Consider the following 24630-nt stretch of genomic DNA (forward strand, 5'->3'; position numbering starts at 1 on the left):
AGAGGAGACATCAATCTTTTAAGCTACAAGACAATGCTTACTTATTTATAACGCTAAAAGGGAAAATAACACCGGCCAACCGCGAAGCAGCATCTCCTGTAAGAATCTTCACTAACGAATTAGAGCTTTAATTATCAGCCATCGATTTTGTCTCGCTGTATCCTGTGGAACAATCGCCAACTCTTAACATGTGGCACCTTACAAATACCATTGCATCCTGACATGATCAAGAGGCAGGGAAGCAGTTCAGAGCACTAAATTTATAATGAACCTAACGTGGCCTTTAGGTCAGAAAGCTCAAACCTGATCTGGATTCAGAAAGCTGATCCCAAGACAGGCATTACCGCGGTTAGAAATGGCAGAGCTGCCTTTGAAGGAAAAGCAGAGACGAATTTCATAAAATATTTATTTCAAATCGGCATATGATGTTGAAGCAATCGGGGCTTAAAAGAGCTACACTGTGTAATCACAGCGTATTGGAAATGTATATATAAATGAGGTTGTCCTGCAAATAAGTCTAAATTTATTCTGCTAACTCATGCAAGGGAAAGTGCTCCTGTGTGTGCACATTGCTCTTACATTTTTGTGATGTGCCCTCTGGTATTCTTTTGTTTTCTTATAAGAAAATGCTTTAACCAGCTCCCAACCGCCTTACGTATATATACTTTGGTGGTTGGGACTTCTTGGTAACTATAAGGGAAGCAGGGGAAGCTGCTGCTTTGGGGCCCTGACCCAGAAGGGGCCCATCCAGGAGGAGGAGGACTACAAGATTTTGTCAGGGCCCCCTCAACAGTATTACACAATTAAATTATACAGTCATGTGAAAAAATTAGGACACCCTTTGAAAGCATGTGGTTTTTTGTAACATTTTTAATAAAAGGTTATTTCATCTCCGTTTCAACAATACAGAGAGATTAAAGTAATCCAACTAAACAAAGAAAACTGAAGAAAAGTCTTTTCAAGATCTTCTGTAAATGTCATTCTACAAAAATGCCTATTCTAACTGAGGAAAAAGATAGGACACCCTCACATGTATTCCCTCTTAAATTGGCTCAGATCTCACACAGGTATATCACACCAGGTGCACATAATTAGTAGATCGTTACTCTGCATGTTGAATGAGGCTTGCCCTATTTAAACCTCAGACATTTAGTTTGGTGTGCTCCTGACTGTTGAAGTGAGAGTGAGCACCATGGTGAGAGCAAAAGAGCTGTCAGAGGACTTCAGAAAAAAGATTGTAGCAGCCTATGAGTCTGGGAAGGGATTTAAAAAGATCTCAAAAGATTTTGAAATCAGCCATTCCACTGTCCGGAAGATAGTCTACAAGTGGAGGGCTTTCAAAACAACTGCCAACATGCCCAGGACTGGTCGCCCCAGCAAGTTCACCCCAAGAGCAGACCGCAAGATGCTAAAAGAGGTCTCCAAAAACCCTAAAGTGTCATCTCGAGAACTACAGCAGGCTCTGGCTACTGTTGATGTAGAAGTACATGCCTCTACAATCAGAAAGAGACTGTACAAGTTTAACTTGCATGGGAGGTGTGCAAGGAGGAAACCTTTGCTTTCCAAGAGAAACATCGAGGCCAGACTGACATTTGCCAGAGATAAAGTTGACAAAGACCAGGACTTCTGGAATAATGTTCTTTGGACAGATGAGTCCAAAATTGAATTATTTGGACACAACAGCAGAGGACATGTTTGGCATTCCAAGAAAAGAACCTCATACCAACTGTGAAGCATGGAGGTGGAAGTGTCATGGTTTGGGGCTGCTTTGCTGCAGCAGGACCTGGTCAGCTCACCATCATAGAATCCACGATGAATTCTACTGTGTATCAGAAGGTGCTTGAAGAACATGTGAGACCATCAGTTAGAAAATTAAAGCTGAAGCGGAACTGGACCATGCAACATGACAATGACCCAAAACATACTAGTAAATCAACCAAAGATTGGCTGAAAAAGAAGAAATGGAGAGTCCTGGAATGGCCAAGTCAAAGTCCAGATTTGAATCCCATTGAGATGCTGTGGGGTGACTTGAAAAGGGCTGTACGTGCAAGAAACCCCTCAAACATCTCACAGCTGAAAAAGTTCTGCATTGAGGAGTGGGGTAAAATTTCCTCAGACCGATGTCGAAGACTGGTAGATGGCTACAAGAACCGTCTCACTGCAGTTATTTCAGCCAAAGGAGGTAACACTCGCTATTAGGGGCAAGGGTGTCCTATCTTTTTCCTCAGTTAGAATAGGCATTTTTGTAGAATGACATTTACAGAAGATCTTGAAAAGACTTTTCTTCAGTTTTCTTTGTTTAGTTGGATTACTTTAATCTCTCTGTATTGTTGAAACGGAGATGAAATAACCTTTTATTAAAAATGTTACAAAAAACCACATGCTTTCAAAGGGTGTCCTAATTTTTTCACATGACTGTATACAGTGACCGTATAGACAGTGTAGAAAACGGATGGAACAGCTGCCATCCCTGGTCTGAGAGAGCGATATTTACTAGCCACAGGAATGTAGGCGGAATGAAAGGAAGGGGTTGCGAAAAAAATTACTGGGGGAGGAGGGCCCCATTCAAAAATTTGCTGTGGGGCCCAGTCATTTCGAGCTACGCCACTGACTTTAAATATAGCGCTCCGTCATAAGTGCCATAGCCGCTGAGTGCCTGCTGTTATGGTTTTGGGCAGGCAGGCTGGGAGTAAAACACAGAGATTAAAAAAAATGGAAAATTGTCCAGGAGTTTTAATAAAAGTTATGACATTATATTCATAGTATAATAATACATACCTGTATACCTTTTTTGGACCTGTAGGATTTCCGCATTCAGTCAATTCTGTTTTTTTCCTTATGTAGAAATATCTACATTTTTACAGCCTTGTATTTTCAGTTTAAAAAGTGTTCTCTCAGAGCCTAATGTGTTAAAACCTTTCAATACACTGGTCATTCCCATGCTGCTGGTCTGTAAGTACCTGGCCTGTCTCTCTATACAATGGTTGTCCATAGGAACCAATTAAAAAATCCTAGCTTCCAAAAACATAATACATAAATCTAAAAAGCAGACTCCATCCTCAACACCAAGAGGATCACTTTCTCCTACTTCAGTAGTCACAGGATCAAATATTCCAAGTTCTTGCAGCATGGTCGGAGCGGTCTCTAAGAGACAAGCATTAAGTATAGCACAAAAGATTTTATTTTACAATTTTTAATCCATAGAAACATTCTTGAAAATCCCAAAAGACTAAAAGTTAGAAAAGAGATTTTACCTAATTATATTTTTTGACAATCTGATTACTATTACATGCTGTTGACAAATGTCGACACATACATACCTTTTGGATAAATAGTTACTATGCTGTGCTCAATACAAGTTCCACATCAACCCAAGGTTTGTTTACTGAGTGCTTTAAAGAAAAGCACAATGGTCCCTGGCATGTTCGTGTTTTTTCACCCACATGGTCATTGCAACCATTCCGTTATGTTCATTCAATGGCTGCCACAGTTTCCGCTCTGATTAAAAAAAATGTATGACTGACATTTTATGGGGCAGTCTGTTTTTTTTATTGCTTCTTAAAAAAAACAACTAAACTTTTGCATTCGTAAAGTATTCAAACCCTTTGCTATGACACTTTTAGCTCTGGGGCCTCCCATTTCTCTTGATTATCTTTGAGATGTTTCTACTAGTGATGAGCGAACTTCTGTTTTCAAGTTCGGTGTACAGGGGAATCTAAGAATTATGGTCCGTGGTAGCCGAATCCATAGCGGAATTCTTAGATAACCCGAACCTTGTACGCCGAACTTGAAAACAGAAGTTTTCATCCCTAGTTTCTACACCTTGATTGGCGTCAGCCTGTGTTAAATTCAGTTGATTGAATTTGATTTGGAAAGACACACCTCTGTCTGTATAAGGTCTCACAGTTTACAATGCATATTGAATAAAATAACTGCCTGTAGAACTCAGAGATGGGATTGTCTGGAGGCACAAATCTGGAGAAGGGTACAGAAAATTCTGCTGCACTGAAATTTACCAAGAGCACAATGACCTCCATAATTCTTAACTGGAAGAAGTTTGCAACAACCAGAACTCTTCATGGAGCTGGCTATTGGGGCAGAAAGACCTTGGTAAGAGAGATGACCCAAGAACGAAATAGTCTCTCTGGTTTGGCTGAAGGTTCACCTTCTAACAAGACAATGACCTAAAGCACACAACCCAGCCAACACAGGAGTGGCTTAGGCACAACTCTGAACCCAATCGGACATCTCTGGAGAGACCGGAAATCAACTGTCCACTGATGGTCCCCATCCAGCCTGACAGAGCTTTAAAGGAGTCTGTCACCTCTATATGGCCATATACAGTGCTTACATTGTCTTATAGCACACCTATACATGAATGTAATGGTACCTTTGTTATTTTCTTTACACTTGCAGAAGCTGGAAAAAACGAAGTTTAAATCATATGCAAATGAGCACTTGCAAGTGCGTTCACTGTGTTGGAGCCCAGGCTGCTCTGCCTTTTTTCATTGTTTCCCCGTCCCAGCCTCTGCCTATGACCACCTTCCTATTCCCTTGCGTCATCCTTCGGTCTGGCCAAGATCCTGTGCACTGCCTCGCCGGACCAGAGCTTGCACACTTTAACTACTGTGCAAGCGCCGGCAAACGCCACATTGCCGCTGGTTTTGCGCCATTCATCGGCACATGCACAGTAGTTAAAGCGATGATGTGCCAACAGTGGGCATTGCAGTGTGCATGCCCCGGCGAGGCAGTGCGCAGGTTCTGGATCTCGGCCAGACCGAAGGATAACACAAGGGAATAGGAGGGCGGGTATAGGCAGAGTCTGGGGCGGGGAAACAATGAAAAAAGGCAGAGCAGCCTGGGCTCCAACACAGTGAACGCCGCCCCTGGGCACTTGCAAATGCTCATTTGCATATGAATCAACGTTAGTTTTTCCAGCTTCTGCAAGTTTAAAGAAAAAGACAAAGGTACCATTACATTCATGTATAGGTGTGCTATAGGGCAATGTAAGCACTGTATATGGAGGTGACAGACTCCCTTTTAAAGGATCTGTAGAGAAGAGTGTCAGAAAAAAAAAAAAAAAGGTATGCAAACCTTGTGGCACCATACTTAAGAAGACTGCAAGCTGTAATTGTTTCCAGAGATGCTTCAGCTAAGTAAAGGGTCTAAATACTTGGGTCAATGCAAACATTTAGGGCTGTTTCACACGAGCAGATGCCGTGCGTGTCACCCGCAGCGTGAATGACAGCCAAGCCCCGCTCTTGACAGCAGAAACACGGAGCTTTAACATGATTGATAATGTTCTGTGATCTTCTTACTACAAAGCCACAGTGACAACTTTATCTCACCGTGATTTTGTAGTAAAAATATCACAGAGGAGCACGGAGCATTATCAATTATGTTAATGCTCTGTGTCTCTGCTGTTTGGAACGGGACTTGGCTCTCTTTCACGCTGCGGATGACACGCACGGGATCCACTCGTGTGAAACAGCCCTTAGAGTGTGCTTTTTTTTATACAGGGACTCAAATCAGAGGTATAGTTGTGTGGATAGAGTATGAGGTATTGAGTGCAGAACAATAGGGAAAACAAATGTTTTTTGTTTTTTTTGAAAAGGCGGCAGCATAAAATGTGAAAAAAGTGAAAGCGACTTTCTAAATGCATTGTATATTGTCCATTACTGCAGTTTCCCTATTTCCAAAACGGAGGACGTATTTTTCTTTCCACCTCAGACGGCAAAGTGTTAGGCAGGTTAGCATGGTCACTTGACATGTTCATTAAAATGAATACAAAAATGAAAAAAAAAAATAAAAAATTGCTGATGAGGACTTAAAGGGAACCTGTCACCAGTTTTATGGTGTCCTAACTAAGGGCAACATACATAAGTGACTGATTCTCTTAGCAAAATGCTGGCTCACTTTCTTTAATTGACTCAGTCAACTCCCAACATTTTGTATTGAAAAGCTCCAGCTGAAAATGATGAGTTATGAATATTTATGAGCTCCTGACTCTCCCCTCCTACCTGCTGCTGAATGACAGTTATTTTCCATATGAATCATCAGCAGGTGGGCAGGGGAATGGCTATAACTCTGAATTAAATATACACTGGACTCAATGACATCACGCTGGTCTCAAATCAGCTGATTGGCATGTGGCTTGTGGCATCTTTGTGTGTATATTATGAGGTAACCATCTGTCACACCAGTAAGTGAATACATCTAAGGTACTTTTTAGTAGTTAATGATTGTATATAATTACTTAGATTATAATCAAATATCCACATGACAGGTTCCCTTTAAAGGGACTGCCCAGTCTTTACTAAGTGATGGCCTCTCCACAGGGTAGACCATCACTAGCTGATCGACGGGGGAGCAGGGTTTTCAGATGTAAGGTTAAGGCTACATGCACATACGTATTTTGTTTCCGCGTCCGTTCTGTTTTGGTTTTTTTTTTGCGGATAGGATGCGTTCCCATTAATTTCTATGGAGCACGCTGCATCTGTTGTCCATGGTTCCATTCCGCAAAAAAATAGAGAATGTCCTATTCTTGTCCGTTTTGCGGTCAAAGATAGGCATATACAATGGATCTGTAAAAAAAAAAAAAAAAAAAAAAAGATGCCATACGGACATCATCCGTTATTTCTTTTTGTTTTGTTTTTTTGCGGATCTGAAATTTGCGGACCGCAAAACACATACTGTCGTGTGCATGTAGCCTAAGATTGACAGCTTTACTTGTATAACTGAATGCAGCAATAGTTGTCAATCGCTTAAATCCCCCACCCCCCCACCCCCTGTGCGCTCCTAAGCCCAGAACCAGAATTAAAATGAAAAAATACAAGTTGGGGTCCATTCACACTTGCGTGTGTGTTTTGCGGATCCACGGATCCGCACATTGCCGGCACTTGAAAATGCCTATTCTTGTCCGCAATTGCGGACAAGAATAGGACGTGTTCTATTTTTTTCGGTATTGGAATTGCGGATCCGAAAGTGCAGATCAGCAATTCTGGATCCAGGCAGCACATCGTGCTGCCCCATAGAAATGAATAGGTCTGCAATTCCGTTCCGCAAAATGCGGAACAAAATTGCGGACGTGTGAATGGACCCTTCTACTGAATCTTTTCCTGCGAAGTATATATCGATACGCCCAGCTTCTCCTGCTCTTGCAGATTCAGTTTGACAGGTTCCCTTTAACAGTTGTGTTTTGTGACCTAACCGGTCACCAGGAGTAAGGTGCCTTTTAAATGGTGTTGTCAGGTAGCACCCTGCCAACCAGTCTGTCTCAGATTGCTTTAGTCTTTATTTCACAGATAAATTCCCACTGAGGGGACAGCAGTGGGGCAAGGAGGTTTAGCACAATGGAAACCATCATTTTCTTTTGCCAATGGTTTTATTTTTGGGATTTAAAAAAAAAAGTGAATATAGAAGCCTTCTATGAGCAGTAGGAATATGATAAAGATGTAACAGACCATGACCTTAACCCTAAATGATTGTCTCCTGTTATATGTTGCATACCTCTCAGCGTCTCTTCTTTGTTCTGGGCATGGGACTGTGTTTCTCAAAGGATGGAGCCTGAGTGAAAGCAAAATGCAGACTCAGTCCTTGCAGTCACAGTTTGGGCTGTGTGAGGCAGCCAGTAAGTCCTGAGTGGTGTGCTGTGTTCTCCTATCTGCCCACTGTCTGCTCAGATGAGCTGTCCACACCTATTCTTATGATGGAAGCTATGCTTTTTTTTTGCATGTTTGTGAAATCCTGCCCTTCTGTTTTTTAGAAGTTTTGTTCTTATTTGTAATTGCTTCTATTCTATACTATGGGAATGTCTGTACTGTTTTTTCATGCCCCTTTTACAACATAACATATAATGATTTAAAACAGGTTCACATGCAAGTTAAAGTGAACTTTACGGGTGTTTAAAGTTTAGAGAACAGTTTCCTTGGGCTTCCAAGCAGAATGTTACCTTTTTACAGTGTTCTAAATAGTGCTGCCATTAAGTACATATTGGAAATAATAACGCTAGCATGCGCTTACACAGTTGGGCCATCCCATGAGGCCTTGCGATAAATGCCACACAAGAAATAATCCACGCTATTATTATTGTAGCTTGCATCCTATTACGTCAGTCAACCGCCTGCTAAACAATTTCAAGGATTTTGACAGCTGTATACTGGTAGCTTCCATATATGCTGTGAAGTTCTCCAGTAAAAATACCATTTTTAATACCTGGATGTAATGTTATGTTTGATTCTAACATTTTTAGTTTTTTTTTATTCCTCTTTTCCCACTAATGACATTTATTCGCTATCCATGGGATCATTGATGGGGTCTGCTGGGACTCCTGGTGATCATGAAAACCGAGGTCCCGGACTCCCATAGGAGAATGGGATAGAGGTGCCATGCCTTAGAATGGGGAAGTGGTGCGCATGAGGGGCCACTTAATTCAGTTTTAGCACTTGTGCTTTCTCCGGCAGTCGCATATAAGTGAATGAAGTGGTCCCTCATGCGCAACTCTTTTTTTGATTGCTTGGCGGCCCCATTGTTTAGATTGCCAGTGATCAGAAACTTTTACCCATGGTGATAAATGTTATTTGTGGGAAAACCTTTTTAATATGTTACTCGCCAACTTTTTGTACTCTGGTTAATATATATGTTTCTTTACAGCTACACAGTCATGTGAAGAGAAAATCCTAGCCTGGGAAAGCCCAGGTCAAACTCTGGAAGTAGAGCATGCTCAGGCTGAGCCTCTGCTCACTCCAGTTGTACCATTTTCACTTAGCAGTTCACTATGTAAGTTAGTCATTCAATGACTGCAGTTCCCTAGAACATTTGTTGGTAGTAATCCTCAGTTATCAGTATTAATCTTCACTGTTGGTTTCCAGACTTACCTACATTTTCCTTTAATAAAGTAGAGACTACCTAACAGTGGAGGGCTGGCTTTTCTTTACCTGGAGTTTATGGGTAATAAGACACTAAAAGCCCACATTTTGGTATAAGATCTGGCCGATTGACTAATCTTTTGTTTTATTTTGAAAGCATATTCAAGTATTAGTGACACAGTTGATCTCACCATACGGGTGCTACACATGCCAATTTGATGCAATTTTATAAGCCAAACCTAGGGGTGTATTCAAAAAAGGAGAAGAAAAAGCTTTTGTACACTCTCCCTCCTTTCACAATCCATTCTTGACATTGGCTTCAGAAACTACGTCAAGGAACAGCATCAAAAATGGCGTGTGTGAAAGTGCTCCAGGGCTAATCTGTAAAGACTAGAGACAGGTCATTGCAATACTTTCTGCTTGCCAGCCCTCCCCTGTCCCCATGTATACCTGTAGTTACTGCTTACCTTTGTAGAATCCCTTACACTACCTGAAGCTTCTTCTCTTGATGCTATAAATTGTGTCTCACTAACCATTATATATATAATGATAGCGGTTCTAACAACTCGTAATGGCACTTTTCCTTATGTCACTAGAGATTTAGAAGTCCTTCTAATCTAGAAGGAAACATTATTTACGTCTCTTCATTATTTGGATTTTCAGCATAATATACATAATATAGTTGTATAACTTGTGAGTGGGAAGTTCCAGTGATTGGAGATATTTGACATGAAACACTGTTCTCTCTTTTTTTTTTTTTTTTTTTTTTTTTTTAAATGGCTAGGTTTCAATATAACTTTTTTTTTCCCCCCAAAATGTATTGATGGAGTTCCACATGTGTTTTAGTAGTCCTCTTCCCTTTATTTGTGTGTTGCTTCCTTAGTGTGTACAATATTGAAATCTTTATAGCAGGAGGAAGTGAGTGTGCCTCCCTTTTAACATGCTGTATCTTAGTACAGGGCTGGAATATTTTATCATTTCCTGCAAAATCTCTTTTATCTCCAGTGACATTGCTCACATCGACTCCGTCTGGCATATGAAGATTGGAGATAAGTGGGATTTTGCAGGCAATAAAAGAATATCCAAGCTGCTGTGTGGAATAATCTTAGTATCATCTTGTATTAATGTAGAAAGCAATGTAAAGCGTACCCTATAAGTAATAAAGATCAAAAACCCTATGCCAAAAATACATCTCTGATATAAATTTTTCTACAGTGTCCATTTTGGATGTCCATAAAACAGTTGCACTTTATTTGTGTCCTCTTGCACTTTACCAGTTTTCCTTATACTGTATGAGAATGACATTTCAGTAGTATCAGGAAAACACACATGTATCCCCTTACCACTAGCATCCATAATTACTCTTTGTCTAAGCTTAGTATTCACTGGCCATACAGATTAGAAGGCTATCAGTCCAATTTTTGTTTAGTCAACAGCAATTCCTCCTCCATCCCCTTTCCCCCCTAAAAAGACATTCATGCTCAGCCAAAGAGTGGCTTATCTCCTCAAAAACAAAGGGATTGGCATGTTGAAATCCGACTGCCCAATCCTTTTCTCCCCAACATCTGCAGGGGAGTTGTGAGACTCCATACATCCAGCCGCAATCAGCGAGTTTGGTCTACATTCATCTAATGTGTATGTCTCACCACTGAAAACCTGGCACATTGAGGGTCACTTAATAAAACTGGCGTTTTACGTCAATCTTGCACTGCTGGAGGTTATTCCTAATTTATGACAAGGCACATTCTTCCTCATAAGTTAGTATCCTCCAGCAGTCCATACGCCCAGATTGAAACCTACTCGAGTGAATTTGCTGGGGCCAGTGGCCTGGCCCCCGCCACTACCCAATGTCAAGGGCAGCATAAAAACGCTTTAAAAAGTTTAAAAATGGTTGCAAAATGGAATCTTGTAACTTTTTTTTTTTTAACCAAAAGCCTCCTGGCATAAGGAGTCTTAGTAAATGACCCCGATGGTCTCCTAAAATTATACATGATGGCAAGACAAGATTTTGAGAATTCCCATCATTTATTTACTGGATACACATTTAATGTATACTGTAAATGCCGCTTTCCATCTTTGACAAGGAAATAAATATCCAATGAATTTATTTTCAAGTTTTCAAAACAAATGAACATTCATACTGGGAAAGTCTCGAACAATGGGGCAGATTTATTAATTTTATACACCTTTATAGACCTTCACCAATCTGGTACAGGGATAGACACTTTCGTCCAACTATTGGTTGGCTTTGAGACCAAATTTTATGCCAAAATTGTGGCACAGTTTTGGTGCAAAATGTTGTATCTTAGGCCATGCTTCTTTCCTGCTAAGTTCGCCTTTTTCAAGGAAGACGCCCTAGTTCGGAATTGCACCACTTTTTATACACGTGCAGACACATTAGTAAATCCGGGCCCATGTATTATCTGAAGAAAGCCAAAACCTAATATTTGTTTGAATACATTACATTCAAAACCAGTCACATGTTACATTGTATAATAGAGATGTGCTAGGGGTGGAGTACTTAATGGTGAAGGGTGTCTCTGTCTTGTGGTTTTGGCTACATGGTTTCATCTCCTAACATATCTGATCCTTGAGTCCATCATGTTGTCCAGCAACAATCTTTATACCATTTAACCACAGAGTTTAAAAAAAATGTATACTAGTGTACACTGCTCCATATGGTTCCATGTAATAATTTGTGTGGCCACATCCCTTTTTCAAGCCTATGTATATTTATATTCAAGTAAAACAATGGGGTTAAATATTAAAGTGTTGTTTGCAGTTGTGACTCCCAGCTTCTTCCCCTTGCTATAGATTTAATATTTGGATCCAGTAGCTCTCCTCTCCATTCCTGTTTTTTTAGGATCAAGTGTTCTTTTTCATACCCAACAACTGTGGCTTCAAATTTGTATGATGGACATGAGCACTCAGTCTGTCTTGTCTCCCCTACAGTGCGGAAACAGGAGATTATCAAGATTACAGAGCAACTCATTGAAGCTATCAATAACGGGGACTTTGATGCTTACACGTGAGTAAATTCTTTAATGTAACTGTATATATGTTTTCCAGTGGCTCAAACCTCACATCAACACGGTACGGGGCACACTCCAGCAGACACACCCCTATGTCTTTGTATGAGAAAAATCTATATTGTAAACAATGGCTGGCTGGCACTCAATATTTGGGGTTGCATAGATCACTCCATTTGTAGTTCTTAAATTGTTTATTTAAAAAAAAAACTTTAAATATGCAATAATAAACAACAATATAATATTAAACAAGATATCCAATACTGCACAGTATTCAATTACACCACCAGGTGTCACTTTGGTGTTTTCTACAGATGGATTTTTCTAAGAACAATATTCCTAAAAAAAACAATCCTAATATTAAAAGCAATAATAGTCCTCCATTAGTTAGTGCCTTGTTATTTAGCATTCATAATCTTTCATTGGTGGTCAGCAGGACTAGCAGACACTTGTATATATTAATGGCCAGTTAACGTTGTTAGTCTTTTTGTTATGTGCAAAATACAAAAGTGTCTGAGACACACTTGTTCATTCCAGTACGTTACCCGCTCCTGTGTCTGTGCTGCTGTCCTCTTAGCCGATGCTGCAGTCTCCTCTCTCACTCTGCTGGTTGTGTTGGATCCGTCCCAGCGGCTGTTCACTTTCCCCGTTAACCTATCAGCGATAACCTACAATCGACTTCCTGATCACGTGGGACTCCCAAGACACGTGGGACGCTGCGGCGAAAGCGAACAGCCGCTGAGACCGATCCAACACAACCAGCAGAGCGAGAGAGGAGATTGCAGCATCGGCTAAGAGGACAGCAGCACAGACACTGGAGCTGGTAACATACTGGAATGAACACATTATACACTCCTAGTATCCAGTGGTTATGACCACCCTGCAATCCAGCAGTGTCCATGCTTGCACACTATAGGAAAAAGCTCCTGCCTCTCTGCGTGTGCAGCAGCTTCCATCTTGACCACCTTGTATCTGCGCTGCAGTGGTGGCCATAACCTCTGGAGACGAGCAATGTATAATGCAATAGAAATGAATCCAGCCAACAAAGGAGGGAATATGGACAATCACAATACATTAGTAAGTGCCTTGTATTAACCTTCTTCTCTACATGATCAGTGTCATTTGCTGAAGTGAGAACACCGCTTTAAGGGGGTCAGTCTACATCGTTCATGCTTGTGTTTGGCTGCTCTGCTATTGAAACCCAGTTCCAAATGGGTATTTGTTACAGAGATACGCCCAGTTTATACAGGCTGTCTGGTCACAGTGACTCAGGCTGGATTATAAATCTGGTGCACAGGAATACACACTTTTCTTTGGCTTTATACTATTGGTTTGCTTATTTTCAAACAGATTTTTATTCCCACATTACAAAAAAGATTGGCACAGAAAGGTGCATCTTAGTCCACACCCCCTTTCCCAGAAAGCTTTGCCCACTGTCCTCTAAGCCCCATCTAAACAGGTATATTAGTAAATCTGGGCCACAGTATTTTCAAATTCTATTTGAACACTATTCAGAGAGCTGAAACAGAGATCAGGTAGCGTTTATGCACCTAAACACTTGGCACCTCTGGTCTTTGTGCTTGTGTGGCTGAGCTGTTGATGCTCTAAGCCAGTGTTTCCCAACCAGTGTGCCTCCAGATGTTGCAAAACTACAACTCCCAGCATGCCTGGACAGCCTTTGGCTGTGCAGGCATGCTGGGAGTTGTAGTTTTGCAACAGCTGGAGGCACACTGGTTGGGAAATACTGCTCTAAGCTAAGGTTTTTCTAGTTCACTGAAATAACATGTATAGTTGACATCAATGATGTACATGGAGACGTAAGGGCCCCATAGCAAGGCCACATACACACACGGGTTACTGCCTAGACCCTTTTCAATGACCCTTGGGCCATTTTATCACTGCCTCATTTACTAAAAGTTGTTCCTTTAGAGGGTAGAGTCCTGACCAGGTTTTCACCTCCAGTAGAAGAGGAGATAATCCCATCCAAGACTGGGCCCCCTCTTGCCCTGGGCCCCATAGCAGTCACATGGTCTGCCGCTATGGTAGTTACGCCCTTGGTTGACATTATGAATTGTTTACTGACAGAATATAGACAATTCATTGTTAACAGTATCGTATATTAATGTGCGGAACTAATCATCTTACTAACTACATATTTTCCATTAAAGGAAGATCTGCGACCCCGGCTTGACATCATTTGAACCGGAAGCCCTCGGGAACCTTGTGGAAGGAATGGACTTTCATAAATTTTATTTTGACAATTGTGAGTATTTTTCATATGATTTATGTCAGGGCAATATAAGCTAGTGATGTAGCTATTAATAGTATTTGTCTTGTGAATGGTAGTATGCCTTTACCCAATGTACCATTGCAATGTTTGCATTGCAAATGTATTAATGTGGTCTGGGACCTCATACTACACCTTGGCCTATACCTTGTGATAAATAACAATATGCTTAAAGGGGTTATCTCATGACTAATGTAAAAAATATCAGACATCATATTGTACATGACAACCTCTTTCTAACAAAGCTAGAACCAGCCCTGTACCTCACATGGATCCAGAGATGTCCTCATTCATTGTTCTTCTAGATTTATATAAAGCTGACAGCTCAAGAGGAGTGTCTCTTCTGCTGCAGCTAAGGGGGTGTGTCCATGTTCTCCCTATCACAGCTCAGGAGGCAGTTGAAGGATGTAACTGACCATTTGCGGCCTTCTCAGTGAGCAGGACACAGAAATAATAATAAGAAAAAACAGCAGGTGGCACTATACATATACATTTTATCGAATAACTCAGTGGCTATACAAATTTTTTAATTACATGCAATTACAAAAGTATTCAGATCCAGGTGCTGGTTTGAAAACTGTAGAATATATTTAGTGAGACAGCCCATTTAATGACTGGGGGAACATAATCACCCATCTGCCCCACCTGATGGATTAAAACTGCCGTTTACCTTGTAGGCCACAGAGTAACTTTATCTTGTAGCCTTCCAGGCATTTTCTTGTAATGTCATGGCCATACCCCTTACATGGAGCCGCATACAGCCCTGAGTCTGAAATTGATCTGATAATTATTCAGCTGAGAAATGGTGGAGAAAGGGCTGCATATACATCAGAGAACATATGTGCAATGTAGGAGATTGACTGTCTCTATAACTCCCACAGACTTCAGTGAAGCGGGATCATGATCAACTCTTCTTGGCTGGACAGGGTTGCATAACTGTATTACTGAAACACCTCTCCTCCATATTTCTGTGTGGGATCTGGCTCCCCGAGGATTGAAGTTCTCACCAAATTTGTTGTACACCGTCTTAAGTGGGCCATGCTGAGTTGTTTTGGCTAAATATTGTTTGATTCAGTAATGTATTTACAGCTGTATAGACTGAATTTGTCAATTTCTCTGTCTGAACACGCCAGAACCAGGGTAGAATTATGGATTGTTGCCATTTATGATTGTTTTTCCCTTCCATTGTCTTTTCTTAACATGCTAATCAGTTAGGCTGAGATATATGTCGAAAGATAATTTTGTACCCTATCTCTGACAATGGTGGAGTCCTTGAGCTTGGACCACTACTATAGTCTATAATGAAGTGGGAGCAGCACTGGTCTATATCTTCACATATGTCATGATATATGTTCTCCTTTTTTCAGTGCTGTCAAAGAATACCAAGCCTATCCATACTACGATCCTGAATCCACATGTGCATGTAATTGGAGAAGATGCGGCTTGCATCGCCTATATCCGACTCACCCAGTACATTGATGCCCAGGGACGACCTCGTACCACACAGTCAGAAGAAACACGAGTCTGGTATCGCAGAGATGGCAAGTGGTTGAATGTCCACTATCATTGCTCTGGGGCTCCAGCTGCCCCCCTCCAGTGAGGAATTAATACTGGTAGGTAGTAGTATGAGCAACTGGGAAACTTACTTCTATGTGTGTATTTAATATTTCGCCAGAAATGTCAATGGGTAAATAGTGAAGCAGTGTAGAGTTCTGATCTAATATCTGGAAAATCAGCAGTTTTTGAGTGAAGTCCTCATATAATTTTAGTGTACCAGTTCAGCAATTAGAATACTTACTGTGGTGCTTAAAAGTTTGTGATTTGGGAACCCTTCATATTTTCGATATTTCATTTAACCCCTCAGATCCCATGATCTGTTGCGATCATGACATTTAAGGTGGCACTCCTTCGGAGCACTGCTCTCCCAGGGTCCGAACGGCTGCCCCACCCGGTGATCGGGAGGAGCTGTTCATTCTTTGTGACGGTCTCGATCGCTATGAAGGATTCAAGTCTATCATAGCAGAAGTTCCTATGAAGGCCTGCAGGTGACAGGGCTCCATAGGAACATAGCACAATTCCCGTAGCCTACAATGGTTATTCATTCCAGTCTAAAGGGACATAAAATATGTTAAAACAAGTAAAAACATTTTCTTTTTTTAAACTTTAAAAATTCAAATTACCTCCCTTTCCCCATAATTAAAATAAATGTAAATAAAAAAATAAAGATTATTTGCACCACCATGTCCCAAAACACCTGTATGATGAATGCCATAATGAAGAAAAACAATCTAAAAGGACGAATTGCTGCAGAAGGAAAAGATATAAATGTGGTATCACTGTAATCATAGAATGAGGTTTGCAGGTCAGTTTTACCATATGTCAGAAAAACAATACCAAAAAGATCTATTTAGTTTAGATAAGATGTGTTAAGTTTGAAGAAAGGGAAAAAAAAGTATTCCAGCATAAAAAAAAACTCATCCTATCTGCGAAACATGGTGGTGGTAGTACTGTATCATTGTTTGGACCTGTTGACCTGCATCTGGGACAGACTGGCTTGCCGTCATTGAGGGAACCATGAATTCTGTATTACATGCAACAGGTCAGCCAGTTTCAGAGGTACAAATCTGCTGACAGATGCCCTTTAATAGAACATGGGTCATGCACCAAGACAAGGAACCTAAGCACGCAAGTCATTCTACCAAAGAATGGATAAAGAAGAATAAAGATAAAGCTTTAGAATGGGAAAGTCAAAGTCCTGACCTTAATCCAATAGAAATGTTGTGGAGGGACCTGAAATGATCAGATCACGGGAGGAAACCAGAGTTGAAGCTGTTTTGCATGGAGGAATGGGGTAAAATTCCCCACACCGATGTGCAAGACTAATCATCAATTACCAGAAACGTTTAGTTGCAGTTATTGCTGCACAAGGGTCGACACCAGTTACTGAAAGCAAAGATTCACATACTTTTGCCACTCAGACATATAATATTGTCCTCTTTCACACAAGTGTATTGAAATCCATCCATATTCCAGAATACCCACAGATTCCAGATGATGTACAATGAAGTTTGTCATCAGTATTGCTTGAGTAATTCATCCTAATTTACATTCGGATTTGGTTATATTCATCTACTTTTAGAACTTGTGTTAAAATCTGATGTAGTTTTAGTTCAAATTTATGCAGAAATATAGATAATTCTGAAGGGTTCACAAACTTTTAAGTACCACTGTAGCGCAGATGTCCTTTAAAAAAGAATTTTCCAGTAGCTGATAAACCTAAGAAAAAAAATTCTTCTACCATTAGCATTTAGCTTTGTTGTTCCATGAGAATGTGTGCGCCTAATTGCCTGTTCCACTCCCCTAATTGGGACCAGACTGTACACCGCAAAATACCAACCAACTCCTGCAGTGTCTTCTTTCAGTCAAGCGGGATGTTTTTAGGTTTACCAGCTTTTAGAGGAAGCCTATAAATGTAAAGAACTTGCCTGAAGTTATTAAACCAGGTCTTTTTTATTGAGAAACAGCACCACTATGGTCCATGGGTTATGCCTAGTATTGCAGCTCAGCCAAGTTCAATATCATATGTAGACTATAGACCAATATGGAGCCATTTCTGGAAAAAGACCTCATCAGTTGAATTTAGCAAGAATAAGCCTACATGCACACAAATGTTTGTGTTTTGTGGTCCGTTACGGATGACGTAACAATGCCTATCCTTGTTTGCAAAACGGACAAGAATAGGACATGTTCTATATTTTTTTGCGGGGCTACGGGACGGAGCAACGGATGCGGACAGCACACGGAGTGCTGGTCGCATCTTTTGCAGCCCCATTGAAATGAATGGGTCCGCACCCGAGCCACCAAAAATGCTGCTCGGATGCGGAACCATACCACGTTCATGTGCATGTAGGCCAATTTTTCCCCCAGAAATCCTCTTTAATGCGCCCTGTGTGGGCAAACATACAAGGTTAACTTTTTATTATTAAACAGATTTTATTTTATTTTTTCTAACACCTTGGTTCTTTTGGTGCTCTCCATTAGGGCTTATTCACGCGAATGTAAGCTGCCCGTGCTGCGTACCGCAAATAGTGATCTGCTATGCACAGGCTCCGGCTGGGTGAATCCCGCGGTATGCGATCCGCAATATACAGCAAAAGATGGAACATGTACTATCTTTCGCGGCACAGAAGCATGGACACTAAAGCCCACGGAAGCACTTCCGTGTGAATGAGCCCTTGCAGCAGCAACATGTTATGCAGATCTTTAACTGTGTGATCTGTCTAAATTGAACTATGTATAGAGGCGATGAGATGATTTATTGAGATCTGCATTCGTGTATAAATATGATGTCTGCTATTTTGCTATTGATGGTCTGTCCTCACGATTGGTTATCCATATGATACTGGCAAAGGTCTGGCACCCTGCACCCCTTATGTCACTTTCCAGTTTGTGATGTCACTGAACTATAAAATCAATGGTTTATGCAGTACAATACAGTAATATTGGCACATAAGCTTTGGACTTTGACATCAATATCCAACCATATATTGGTCTATTTTCATATGTTAGGATTCAGATACTGACTGTAGCATGAACTAAATATGATACCATGTTAGCCAGTTGAAAACTACTTTATTTCTCGTAAAAGAAACAAAATAGTAGTCATTTAGGTATGATACCTTTAAAGGCTAAAAAAATAGAAGCAATGATGTTACATAGTAAACTTTCGAGACAATTCAGGTCCTTTTGTCAGACCTCATATAATGAAGTGTCTAAAGAAACATTGCTATTTCTTACACACTTCATTATTTTATGCTTGTTGAAGAGACCGGAGTTATCCCCAAAGTTTGCTGTGTAGCATCATTGCTTCTTTATTTTTGTTTGCCATTGAAAGGTATCAAACCTGCAAGGCTCTTAATTTCTTTCTGTTAACGAGAGCAATAAATCAGTCACTCTGACCCAAGAACTGAAATTGTAGAAATATTTCACTGTGTAGCAAAGATTAGTATACTATAGAAAGATCTGTTAATCATTTGAAAGGTTTCATACATATGTAAAAATGATGTTCTTCTATGTGTATATTTAGTATTGTATTATCCTTGGCGACTAACAGGTGTAGTGGTAGGCATTTCAGTCGCGTTCTCTCTTCTTCCATAACTGCACTGTTTTATTTCTTGTTTCACAGCCTCTCCACTGGAAGAACCTCTTTCTAGCGAGCGAGTGAGGATCGCCCAAACGACGGCAACAGTCCTGTTCGTTCGGAAGTTTTAAAAAAAGATAAAAAGTAAAAAATTCAAAAAAATAAAAATATTGATGCCGGCAGTAGCCAAAAATGCACGAAAACCCTGCATGCATTCTGAGGCTGAAGCAGCTGCTGGCTAATTGTTGTATTTCATGGATCCATCGTGTCTGTTCCTGCTGTACGGAGGTGTTTTTAAAGTTTCAAAAACTAACATTAAAAAACGTATATATATCGTTTGTTGAAAACCAGGCTGAGGAGTATGTGGCTGCATGTAGGTGGCGGGAAGATGAGATAGACAGCCACTTTAGGCAGCATCATATGAGGAAATTAGGGAAGGAAGTCAAATTGCAACATGTAAGAGATGATAAACTAGACCTGTTCATTGGAGGAGCTGCTGCATTGTATCATGTCAGGGCAGAGTTTAGGGTCTCTCATTCTATGAAGATTGGTGCGGTCTTCATCTGTTATGGTTGACCTGCATTGATTCATACTATAGAGCCACAAGAAGAGGTGTTGATTTTTGTCTTTATCTCTTGTTTTTTTTTATTTGTTTTATTTTATTATTATAACTCTTGGAAACCTTTCACATACCGTTGCCTGCCCTGTTCTTTTATCTCCTATGTAGCACTTTGCTGGAGATGTCTTCATCCATCCGCTGGCTCCTAAGAACAGACAAGGGTCTATGTTAATAAGGGAATAGTTAGGGAGTTATCTATAGCTATAGAAAAAAGTGATACAATGTACATCCTGCAGAAGGAACATTTCATTACTGCTATGTTAATATAATGAATTTAGTCTGAACCTTTTTGGAGGACATAGACATAAAAATAGAAACTGCCATGTTTTAGGAGGGGTTTATGACTCAAACCACTCCCTTGATGGTATATATGTAAAAGGGGGGTGATATATTTTCACAGTGATAAAGCTTTGTGTACTATAATGGCAGATTTTGAAATGATCTGCTTGTATGTCATGAGTGATCTGTAACGAGTGATCCAGTACACCGAACTTGGATGCGTAGAGATGTATGCATGTCTTTTTATGCTTGCCTGCACCTTCTAAACTGTGTGGTCTGGTGGTCCCTCATCTTCTTGCAAGCGGGTGAACAGTGTCTGTTTTAAAATTTCATTTATAAGAAACCCTTTAAGATTTCCATCTCTTTGTCAAACCCTCTGCTTTTCCCTCATAAACCATGCCCCAAAGTTCCCAAAGTGCTTTCTCCTTATTCTGCAAAAGATATCACCTAGATATACGGGTGTGCACTTGGCAAACCCGTACTTGGAATATCTTCTCTTGGAAGAATTCACGCTTTCCTTTATCCTTCTAGTAGCACTAAGGAATCAACATCTAGATTAAATTGTATATCAGGAGTTGATGAATATATTTAAAAAAATGCACAAGTTTCTTTTTTTTTTTTTCTGAAATGAGTCTAATTTGTGACAATCCACATGATTGTTAATGATGACCAATGTAGAAGTGCAAGACATTTTTTAAACAATTACGGTTTTCATTAGGATTGGTCGCCTTAATTAAAAAAATAAAAATGGCAGACTGCCCAGAAGTTCATTGGTGGGAACAAAGTTGTCGATAACTTGCCATTTTTGCACAATTATGTAGCTGTTTGGATAGGTGCATGTAATGGTGTGTCAACCCCACTTGTAATACATGACATAGTACAGTATGTTGGACTTGATGAAGAAACTGCATTTGTGGAAATTTGCACATGGGCTAAGCATGTTCTCCAGAGTTCCTGAGATGACCAGTGCGACTTGTATTCGAAAGAAACAATCCATTACGTGATTATGTGATGAAATCAGATATTATTATTATTGATGATGATGGGAAGGTATGGCCTAAACCGTTTGAAATGCTTGTGTGAAAATATAAGAGCACATGGGAGGGGAACGGGTTGGGATGGGCTTTTTTTTTTCATGGTTTTGGGGAGAATGGAATTTTTTTCAACAGCTCTAATGTTAACACAGGAAAAGCGTTCGGCTTTTTAACAGTTAATACAAAAGGGAAAAACCAAACAGAAAATAAAATATATGCAGTTAAATTAAGAGAACTTATGCATGTCTATTTTAGGTCTGCTCCTTCACTGTCTGTTTACCTGATTAATATTATGAAAATCGCTCTGTATTTAATGCATCTTTCTAAAATAAAACCTTTATAATTTTTTCTTATTTTTTTTTTCCTTTTTTTTGCGCACTGTCTTTGGGGAAAAAAAAAAAATGTCTTTCTAAGTTAATAAAAACCTTAGCTTGGTATGGTCACTATCTGACAAACCAATACACTTCTCGCATTGTTACTGTTATCTTATGGGGCTAATGTAAGCATATATATAATATATATTATAAATATCACGTTTTAAACAGGACTTTGAAAGGCATTTGATGCAGAATCTTTGCATGATAATAGAAAAATAAACCAATTATCCTGTGTTTGTTTGTTCTGAATGTTGGTAGATCTTCATAGCTTTGTTACATTGAAACCTTGGACAGAAGGTATTTAATAAAATAACATTTAAACCGTTCTTTTTCTTGCTTGTCTTATATTAAGATTGTATTACATGTATTTTCAAATGAAGCAGTAAGTTTGTACACAACAAGGAGAGCTTGTGTCTGTGTTCCCCTGCAAACCTTCCTGCTTTTATATTCAGACAGATTAGTGTTGCCTAATCACCAATCACAATTACGATTTTCTGGCTCTGAGGCCTCTATCCATGTTTCATCCGTGGAGAATTTGTATTTCGACCGTGTGTCCATTTTGTTGCCATCAGTGTGTCATCCATATTCCACGGACACTGCCCAGCTGAAAATTAATTTGCAGAGCATATCCTACCAGTGGTCAGGGAAAAACAGACCAAACAAAGATCCCATCCGTGTTGTGTCCATGGTTTTCCACTTACCCATAGACTCGAATGGGTGTGTTTGGTCCATATCACAGACCAAAGTAGTGCAGGTCTCCGTGATTCTTATCACTGACCCACGGTCAGTAAAATAGTACTGATGCATGAACAAACATATTAAAATGAATAGGTATGTGTGCTGTCCACAGAAAATCCGGATAACACTCATCCATGAAAAATGGAAATGTGAACAAGGCCTAAGGCTATATCCACACTTACTGGAAAATACAGCAGAAATGTCCACAGTGGTTTTTACTTCAGTACTAAAAACTCATGCATTACATGTAGGTTTTGCCACAAAGATGGCTGCAGACTTTACCCTGTCCATTGCTAACGGAGAAATCCTCTGGGAAGATCCGCAGCATAAATTTACAAGCTGCAATTTTCAAATTCGCTTTGCAGGTGGTGTTTTTTTTTGTACTAAGTGTGTGGATAAGATTTGTGAAAATCGTATTTACCGCTGGTACAGTACCACGCAGAGGATTTGACACACCAAAATCTGCGTTCGCAAATTTGCAGCTGATGTCATATGGACACAGTCTAAGTATGCCTTCACAAACGGCAGATTTTTCTGCAGATAATTTCTGCTACTGAAAATCTGTTCCATCCACCTGCATGGGACTTGCAGAAATCCATGTCCTATCCCGCCAAAACAACCCTATTCAGATGAATGGAACTGATTTTCAGTGAGTCAGTATGACATTCAGATGACAGGCGTCGCTCTTAGAATCACTGCACACTTCACTTATTTGGGCAGTCACAGGGCCAAAACTGACCAAATAACTCAAGTATGAACTCTGCCTTACATGTCGATGTTAGCGTCAAGAAAAAGCGCACCCCTTTCACACCGTGGTCAGCTGATTCCACATAGATGTCTACAGAACCTGTTCTACAAGTAGAGCCCCCTGACAGAGTGGAGAGGGTGTCAGCAGTAAGTTTGTGTTGTCGTCACGGATTATTTTGCCCTTCTTCAGATCCGTCAGAACAATAACCCCCCAGAAAACGGATCCTGTCTGCATTGCCTGTATTAGCCTGTATTGCTAATGCCCAAAAAAACAGGAGTGGATCCAAAACAGAGATGACCGAATCAACTATTCAAGAACCGCTGGGTTGCTGGTCAAGACACGACCTTTAGATGACACCGGGAGCTCAGGCATCTCAAAGTGACCCCTGCTGCCACACCCCCTTAGGGTCCATTCACACGTCCTGTTTTTTTTCATCCTGAAAAACGGTCCGTTTTTTGCAGATCCGTTGTTCCTGAAAATGTTTCCGTATGTCATCCGTTTTTTGCGGATCCGCAAAAAACGGAAACATGTATACATTTCAATAATCAAATAAAGTTGTTTGGATTTCTTTGAAAAAAAAATGAAAAAAAATAAAATAAAAATTGCTATGTGTTTCCAGGAACGGATTCCGCAAAAAACGGAAGACATACGGAATGACATCCGAATGTCTTCCGTTTTTTGCGGAACCATTGACTTTGCATTATACCAGGATCCGATTTTTCAGGACAAGAATAGGACATGTTTTATATTTAAACGGACATGCGGAACGGAACAACGGAAACGGACAGCACACATTGTGCTGTCCGATTTTTTTCCAGGACCCATTGAAAATGAATGGGTCCAGATCTGGTCCTGATCTGTTCCTGAAAAAACGGAACAGATCAGGAAAGAAAAAACGGACGTGTGAATTGACCCTAACTCTGCTGCGACCTGTGCCTGTGCCAGAAACATTTAGGCCTCTGCCACTCCCCTGTGCAGGGCCGGGCACATCTCTGTCTGACATACTGTTAGATCAGAAAATAAAAGGGAAATTGAAACTCCCCCAAAAAGTCAGCAATTTTCTCACTTCACCACACAACGGCTAATAAGCCCTTTTTTTTCGACTAATACATGCCAAAAAGGGCTGTAATTTTCTCACTTCACCACACAGCAGCAAATATTTTTTTTGTGCCACCAATACACACAAAAAAGGGCTTTAGAACCTATAATTGCACCGCTTAACGGCAAGTATATTTCACTTTTGCCAAAAAGGGTTTTTAGAACATATAACTGAACTGATGAACAGCAAATATATTTTTATTTTGCCACTAATACATGGCAAAAAGGGCTTTAGAACATATAACTGCACCGCTGAACGGCAAATAGTCCCTTATGTTTTTTTTCCATTCATACACGCCACAGAAGGCTTTAGAACATATAACTGAACGGCAAATATATTTTTCTTTTGCCACTAATATACCACAAAAAGGGCTTTAGAACATATAACTGCACTGCTGAACGGTAAATAGGCCC

General features: G+C 40.2%; 1 protein-coding gene across 17 annotated transcripts in view; it reads left to right on the forward strand.

Moving 5' to 3' along the window:
* CAMK2G (calcium/calmodulin dependent protein kinase II gamma) overlaps positions 1 to 21958 on the forward strand; it is a 267692-nt gene extending 245734 nt beyond the window's left edge. For 6 of the 17 annotated variants that reach the window (XM_044296195.1, XM_044296197.1, XM_044296196.1 and 3 more), the window contains 6 exons: positions 7517 to 7630; positions 8653 to 8778; positions 11820 to 11895; positions 14065 to 14159; positions 15551 to 15796; positions 19369 to 21958. In XM_044296195.1, coding sequence (XP_044152130.1) covers positions 7517 to 7630; positions 8653 to 8778; positions 11820 to 11895; positions 14065 to 14159; positions 15551 to 15783 — 644 coding nt within the window. In that variant the 3' untranslated portion in view covers positions 15784 to 15796; positions 19369 to 21958. The remainder of the gene's footprint in view (positions 1 to 7516; positions 7631 to 8652; positions 8779 to 11819; positions 11896 to 14064; positions 14160 to 15550; positions 15797 to 19368) is intronic. The other 11 variants (XM_044296205.1, XM_044296208.1, XM_044296206.1 and 8 more) reach the window with 2 other exon arrangements.
* Positions 21959 to 24630: the final 2672 nt, after the last annotated feature.

The sequence above is a fragment of the Bufo gargarizans genome, chromosome 6 (genome assembly GCF_014858855.1).
Source record: "Bufo gargarizans isolate SCDJY-AF-19 chromosome 6, ASM1485885v1, whole genome shotgun sequence".
Classification (NCBI taxonomy): Eukaryota; Metazoa; Chordata; class Amphibia; order Anura; family Bufonidae; genus Bufo; species Bufo gargarizans.